A 7,476-nucleotide genomic window follows, 5' to 3' on the forward strand; every position below is an offset into this window, starting at 1 on the left:
ATATTAAAAGGCGTGCGAAAACAAGAAGTGTACCACGTGGCGCTCTCCCTAGGGAGTTTTAGTTCATGTAATTCATGTACAATAAAAAAAATTAAGAAATTGCATAGTATAGTGTTTGATCCCAAGACCTCAAGTACATATATAATAAAGTTCTAACCACTAGGCTAAGCTGTATTTAGTGTTATTATCATAAAATATTATATTAATAAATGAATTTTTTTCTTACACGGGGCATAGCCCGGGCCTAATAACTAGTTGCAAATTAAAGTGAAGAGTGTGTTGAAAAAAAAGCCAAGTGGCGCACTACCACTTGCTGGTTAGTGGGCCTCTGACGCGCGTCATCCCACTGACAGCAACCTGGTTCCCAATGCTGTTGAGTTCATCGCTTCATTTAGTTTTGTTGCCTCCTTTTTCTTCAACATCGCGTTTCACACTTCATAAGCTGAATTTTTTTGGACAATTTCTTGCCACGTGTCTGAGAGTTCTTGGCCTTGTGCACTTCATCCTAGGTCCATATGGTCTGGAAATCAAGACCAACCAACATAAAGGGCCAAGTGCCCCAATGATAAAACTAAGTAAAGCTAGTTTTACTATTTGCTGGACCAACCTAAAACCAATTCATTATACATGCTCTTATAAACTCCAAAATCTTTTATTACTTTCAAAAAGCTAATCAAACTATTGATATGTTAGCTCATAGGAGGCGCACCACTAGGAATGGCAACGGGTCGGACTTGGACCGGATTATGCATAATCCGACTCCGACCCTACAAGAAGTCGGATTTTAAATCTGAGTCCGACCCGACTTAAAATCCGAACATCCGACTCCAACTCCGAACCGACTTAAAATCTGAACATCCGACTTAAAATTCGAACATCCGACTCCGAATCCGATCGGACTAATTTTTCTGCCCATTTTTTTTATAGTAGAATAGTCTTCTATAGTACAATAATCTAATCATTATAATTTATTCTTATAATCATATGGAAATCTTATATAGTACAAATAATTCAAATATTACCATTATTTAAAACAATCACATCTTCAATGGGAAAATCCTATATAATATAGTTGGTTGAATGTCAAAGTCAGGTTTACATAAATTATACATTAACATAAATAAGAAAAAAGGATTGATTGACTCAAAGTCGGAGTCGGACTCCGACCCTCCTCCGACTCAGAGTCGGACTCCGACCCTCTTTCGACTCGACGTCGGACTCCGACCCTCCTTCGACTCGGAGTCGGACTTTTTAAACGGAGTCAGATTACTTTTTTGTCGGAGTCAACTCGGATTTTTTCCTTCGGATCGGAGCGGACTAGGATCGGATTCGGACCGTATTGCCATCCCTACGCACCACCCTTTGATTCCATGATGATTTTTGTTATTCTTTTTAAATACCTAATTGTCCTTATCCATTTCTAAAAATGGTTTAGGTTGGCGTGCTAACGCAATATAGTTTTTTTTCCTAACCAAAAAAGTTTTAAAAAAATTACACCAATTTTTGCTAGTTCATTTTTCTTCCTCTTCATTCCTCAGCAAAAACTCTTTATACGAGTTGGGCCTCCACTTACAAAATCCCAACTAAAACCCAAAATCAAAGAAATGAACCCATCTAAAATAAAAGGGCACAATAAAAACCCTAGCTCGCCCTTCGCTTCCCATTAGGGTTTTTATTCTTCTCCTCCGCATCGCACACAAACACTTTCTCTCTCTCTCCCCTTCTTCCTCATTCGGCTGCTACTCCCAACTCACAGAAATGGTGATTTCTCTCTCTCTCTTCCTAACATCGATTTTATCTCTTCTCTCACTCTCTTAATATTGATTTTAATGGATTTTAAGGTTTTGATTTTCTCTCTCCTCTTAAATGCAGGCGCCGGAGAAGAAGCTTTCGAACCCTATGAGGGACATCAAGGTCCAGAAACTTGTTCTTAACATCTCAGTTGGTGAAAGTGGTGATCGTCTCACCAGAGCTGCAAAGGTTTATTTTAATGGAACTTTTTTTCTGGATGTTTGAATCTGGTGTTGTGAATTTGAAACTGAATGTTTTTGATTTGATGTTTTAGGTTTTGGAGCAACTCAGTGGTCAGACTCCTGTTTACTCCAAAGGTACGAATGAAGCTTTTTTTAAGATTTAATTTATTTTTCTAAATTCCTTTTTTTATTCCTTGATTTTTTCTCGTATGGACGAACGAATGATAAATTGAAATGGTTGTGTTTGAATGTCTAGGTTATTGTAGTTCAATTTCTGCTGTTAATATATTGCATTATATCCTCGTCTATGATTTCATTTGCTTATGACATTAGCAAAAAAGTGGTCGATCGTTCATTTGTTGTGTTTGCAGCTTTTGATTAAAATGATATTATTTCAATGCGTGAAATCTGTGTAAAGTTGCGTTTGTTGTAATTGAAGTTATAATACTCTAAATTTTTTGAGAGCTCAATTTTCTTAATGTATTATTCGTGACTACTGTCGTTGGTTTTGATTTATCTGTGTGCTGGAAGCTTAATTGATTTTTCAGTAATATGCGGAACTCAGCAGTTTAGTTTGGATTATAAATGCATATAAAGTCTCAAGTTTAATGCAGCAATGTTGTATGAGCTAGTAGTTGGAGTAGATTTCTAGGTTATGATTGCTTTGCCTTTGAGTGAATTATTCAATTGAATGGCTTACTTGAGTAATGCCGATAATGTCTATGCATCTTCATATTGTTTGCTGTAGCTGGAATCGTAGTTCATCATGAATTTCTGTGGTTTGATTTAGCTGAATCAATGAAGGATGTGATGTGTTCTCCTGTTGGCTTATAGTGGTTTGATTATGATCAACAGCCAGGTACACTGTCCGATCCTTCGGTATCAGACGTAATGAAAAGATTGCTTGCTACGTGACTGTCAGAGGTGAGAAGGCAATGCAGCTACTTGAAAGTGGTTTGAAGGTCAAGGAATACGAGTTGCTGAGGAGGAACTTCAGTGACACCGGTTGCTTCGGTTTTGGTATTCAAGAGCACATTGATCTTGGAATTAAGTGAGTTTTCTTCTTTATCTGGCTGATGTTAGTGTCATTTTTACAAACTGCTGATTTTTGCGTATCTGAATGGATTCGTATATGATCATGTTTACAAGCTGGTGATTTGTAGTGTATCTGAATGAATTTAGTATATGATGATTCTTGTTTCTCAAATTTCGTGATTGTTTACATTCTATTAAACATGAAAAAACTATGTGAATCTCCCTATGAGGCTGTAACACATGGCATCTGTATTTCAAATTGTGTATTTTTGTTTGTTTTGGATGTTCTGATAATAGTAATCAATCAGAGATTACAGTTAAGCTTGTAGTGTGTTCATTACCTTGTTCTTGGGTAGCTGCATTGTGTTTATCCTCTTGAGGATAATTATGTCATTTAATTCAATGTTGTCATGATTGCTGATATGCTGTCCTCCTTTTACAAGCTACTTATTATATAGTGAAGCTAGAAGTAATTGTTGATTTTATTGCTTTGTTCACCCTTTAGGTATGATCCTTCTACTGGTATCTATGGTATGGACTTCTACGTTGTGCTCGAGCGTCCCGGTTACCGTGTGGCTCGTCGCAGAAGGTGCAAGGCCCGTGTTGGAATCCAGCACAGAGTTACCAAGGACGATGCCATGAAGTGGTTCCAGGTCAAATACGAAGGAGTTATCCTCAACAAGGCCCATAATATTGGTTCTTAAGCTTTTGCTAGCTTATCTCTTATGTTAAAACTTTTGGTATCTTAGCTTTTATCCCAGTACGGCTAAATTGCATTATTAGTGAAAAAGGGTTCTTGACGATTTTGTAGTTTGTTTCTTGTACTGCTGGATCAATGGTTCTAGAATTTTTGAATTTATGTTGCGTTAATTATACTATCTTTACCATGAGTTCTCAATCCTACTTTCATTTGATATCTCACTAAAAAGTGTTCGTCTGGTTGATTCTATCTTTTGAAATTTAAGTTGCGTTAATTATACAATCATCTTTGCCTTGAGTTCTCAATCCCTACTTTCGTTTGATATCTCACTGAAGTGTTGTTCATCTGGTTAATTCTACCATTTCCTCAATTGGTCTTATGGTTTTGCCAATGTTTGAGATAGATTTATGTATTTAGATTTTGAATCCCCTTCGATGATTTCCGGAGAGACAAGAATTATGGTGGCCTTATCTATCGCAACTAAGGTTTTTTGTCAGTTGGTGCCTGTTGATGTCTTCTCACAGACTTGACAATTAGTAGATCATGGATCAAGGTGTAAGATGAGCATCCTACACCAGCTCCAAAACGCAGGGCAATAAGAATGAAACACACTATTCAACATGCAAAAAAGTAATTGATTTGACAGCTAATGTACATTCCCGTTACATTCGGTGTAAATGTCAAAAATACAAAAAGTAACTGATTTGACAGTTACTGTTCACCATTTAATAACTGATTTGATGTCCCCCATATACTGTTCACCACTTCTCTCTTTTCCACACTCAACCTCCTTGTACATTCTTGGCTTTGTAGTTGTTCATTAACAAAATCAAAATGTACAATGACAGCCCCAGCTGAAAGTAACCCAATTCCTGAAGCTGATGTCAAGTGAGTAATTTGCAATCTTTGTACATTGGGTGTGTTGATGTTTGTTCACTAATGAAATTCAATATGTACAATTACAGTCTCATACCGAAATTCACCAATTCTCTCTTTTCCACACTCAACCTCCTTGTACATCCTTGGCTTCGTGGTTGTTCATTAATAAAATCAAAATGTACAATGACAACCCCCAGCTGAAAGTAACCCAATTCATGAAGTTGATGTCAAGTGAGTAATTTGCAATCTTTGTACACTGAGCGTGTTGATGTTTGTTCAGTAATGAAATTCAATATGTACAATTACAGTCCCATACCGAAATATGTCAAGTGAGTAATTTTCATTCTTTGTACACTGGTGTGTTTGCTGTTTGTTCACTAATGAAATTCAATATGTACAATTACAATCTCATACCAAAATTCAATAAAATCACAATGTACATTGATGGTCATTGCTTTGATCACTGAAAATCCCCAAATGTACACTCGTAGATTATTGTACACCAAACCATATGCATTTGTACATTAAAAAAATTGTTCCACGTGATGAGAGAGAAAGAGCTGGCCCACTTTCAAAAATATTACCAAAAGTCAGCCACATGGACAAGGTGTAGGATGCTCATCCTACACCTCGGTGTAGGATCTAATTTGCGCAGACTTCAGACGTGCACCTGAGAGGAGAGAATAGGATTTGCCATTTTGCAACTTAACATTTGGTAAATAAACCTTTATATATAACTTTTTTGTTAACCGCAACAAAATTTAAAATAATGCTTTATGAGTAGACTTAGGACTCTGTTCGAAAGCCCAACAAAAAATTTTCTTCACACGCCTGAGTTAAGGCTGAGCAAAAGAATGGTCTGGATCGGTTCTGACCGGAATCTGGATTGGTTCTGACTGCAATCTGGACCGATTTTGACCGGAATATGGACCGGATCGGTCCAAAGAAAACGTTGATTTCTGATTTCGGTCCCGTCAAGGAAAAAACTGGAATCTATTGGTCCGGATTGAAAACTCAGTTTTAATTACATTTTTTTTTATGACTTGTATGGAAAAAGTAAATAAAGACTAAAAGAGGCTGAGATTATTTGAACTCCTAACTCTTTTTCAGATGCCTCTCTTTCTCTCCTCTTCTCACTCTTTCTCACTCCTTCTGCCACTAACGTCTGATGTCATAAACTCCGTGTGAAAATTTTGGCAAGGCTGCTGAATTTCATTTTCATCAAGAGAATTCGATGAGTTACATTTTTTGTGTATTTGTTTTGTGTTTTTTTTCTTCGCAATTTCCTTTTCATTTTAATTTTTGTAAAATGCGTATTTTTTCTACCAATCGTGTAATTCTCGCTGTTTATTTCGTATTTTTCTACCATTTTCGTGTAATTGTCTAAGTTTATTTTTTCTACCATTTTCGTGTAATTGTTATTTATTTCCTGCAACTCGAGTTCCATTTTCGTTTTTTAGACCAATAGTTCCAATTTCCATTCTCCACATCTTGGAGCAATTTGGAGAAGAATGAGGTTCTTTAAATGATAATTGGTTACTGCCCTTTTACCATTACATAAATTAAAATGTTAATTTCCTTTTCATATAATTTGAAGACTTTTATATTACTCTTGATCTTGTGATGAAGTTTTCACCTGTGGCTGTGGCATATTCGTTCCTTCAACTCTAACATTTTCCACCTGCAATTCTTTGGGGGAATATTGGTTCAATGGTTCTATCAGTTCAGATTAGCAGCCAAAAGCCAATTTTTTTTGTTTTATTTTTAATCTTTGACCATAATTTCTCCCACTTTGATGCTTCTTTGCTCTCAGGTATGCTTCAGTTTGATTATTGTGAATCTGTGATACACTAAACGTTTAAAAAAAAAATATACAAAACAGGTCTAATAGGTCCAAAATAAGACCGGATCGGAATCGTAACAGGTCTAAGTCGAAAGATCTGCTCAATTTCGGTCCACCGGTCTAGCCGATTTCGGTACGGTCTTGGACCGATGCTCAACCCTACCTGACTCATCCATCTAATTTAATGTAGTGATGAAGAATGGAACCTCTAGAATCTCATTCCACTTAGGTCTAGTATCATCTTTTCACATTTCTTTTCTGTTTTTTCTCTAAAGAAAACTCAACCTTCCAACCCTAATTTGGTTTTCCCTCTTTCCAAACCAGTATGTCAATGTCATCGGAGGAGGACGGTTCCCCATGGTTCCTATCGGACCGTAAAGGTCATAAAATCATTGTTCTGAAAGGGACTTTTTTGGAAGATACTAAATTATTATGGAAGTTAGTGATTGGGAAATTTAGAGATTTCCAAAGGTTCAACAAATCTCAGATTTAGGAATGGGTGACGGATTTACGGTACAAGCGAAGTTTCACTTAGGCCAAGAAAGAAGGGAATTTCTTTGTTTTCTAGTGTGAAGAAATCGACGATGCGGAAGACATGCCACTTAAATGCTAACTACAAAGAAGGGTTCACGATGTTCATATCAAAGCCATGCAAAGTATGGTTGAGATTGAATTTGATAAATCTCCAATCTAGGAAGGATTTCTAATTTTCGACAACACATACACCGCAAGTAGAAGACTTGTGAAGAAAATAGGAGAGGTCTGCTACTTTGACGAGCATGCATGAACGACTTTTCTAAAGGCGTTTATCAGGGTTCATTTATGATAAACACTACGAAGCCTCTTCTTCTTGATGTTTCATAGTTGAAGGGTCATTGAAGCCAATTTGGATTAAGTCAGATATGAAAATTTCTTTGTTTATTTGGGAAATGTTGAGAAGTTATAACCTCAATGGTGGATTTGCTTGGGGAAATCCCAAAATCTCCGCCATTAATGGACTTCTCGACATCTATTAGCAGCATGGATTGATCCGAGGAGGATGAAGC

At 36.7% G+C, this 7,476-nt stretch overlaps 1 protein-coding gene across 2 annotated transcripts; it reads left to right on the top strand.

The window, feature by feature from the left end:
- The first annotated feature begins 1,600 nt into the window (after positions 1-1,600).
- On the top strand, positions 1,601-3,898 carry LOC104903414 (60S ribosomal protein L11-1). Of its 2 annotated transcripts, XM_010691440.4 has the most exons (5): positions 1,601-1,761; positions 1,873-1,980; positions 2,066-2,108; positions 2,829-3,024; positions 3,514-3,898. In XM_010691440.4, exons 1-5 carry the CDS (start codon positions 1,759-1,761, stop codon positions 3,710-3,712), a joined length of 549 nt encoding a protein of 182 aa, XP_010689742.1. In that variant the 5' UTR covers positions 1,601-1,758; the 3' UTR covers positions 3,713-3,898. The 2 variants fall into 2 exon arrangements, with proteins under 2 accessions (XP_010689742.1, XP_010689741.1); XM_010691439.4 differs by lacking the exon at positions 1,601-1,761 and having other exon boundaries at positions 1,867-1,980.
- Positions 3,899-7,476: the final 3,578 nt, after the last annotated feature.

Source organism: Beta vulgaris, chromosome 9 (genome assembly GCF_026745355.1).
Source record: "Beta vulgaris subsp. vulgaris cultivar EL10 chromosome 9, EL10.2, whole genome shotgun sequence".
NCBI classification, from domain to species: Eukaryota; Viridiplantae; Streptophyta; class Magnoliopsida; order Caryophyllales; family Amaranthaceae; genus Beta; species Beta vulgaris.

What these genes read in the sequence shown, in the direction of transcription:
- LOC104903414 (XM_010691439.4), top strand. Translation starts at nt 1,867, where the DNA reads ATGCAGGCGCCGGAGAAGAAGCTTTCGAACCCTATGAGGGACATCAAG. An exon ending in GTCTCACCAGAGCTGCAAAG is followed by an intron (nt 1,981 to 2,065) that starts GTTTATTTTAAT and finishes TTGATGTTTTAG; the next exon opens with GTTTTGGAGCAACTCAGTGG. An exon ending in CACATTGATCTTGGAATTAA is followed by an intron (nt 3,025 to 3,513) that starts GTGAGTTTTCTT and finishes TTCACCCTTTAG; the next exon opens with GTATGATCCTTCTACTGGTA.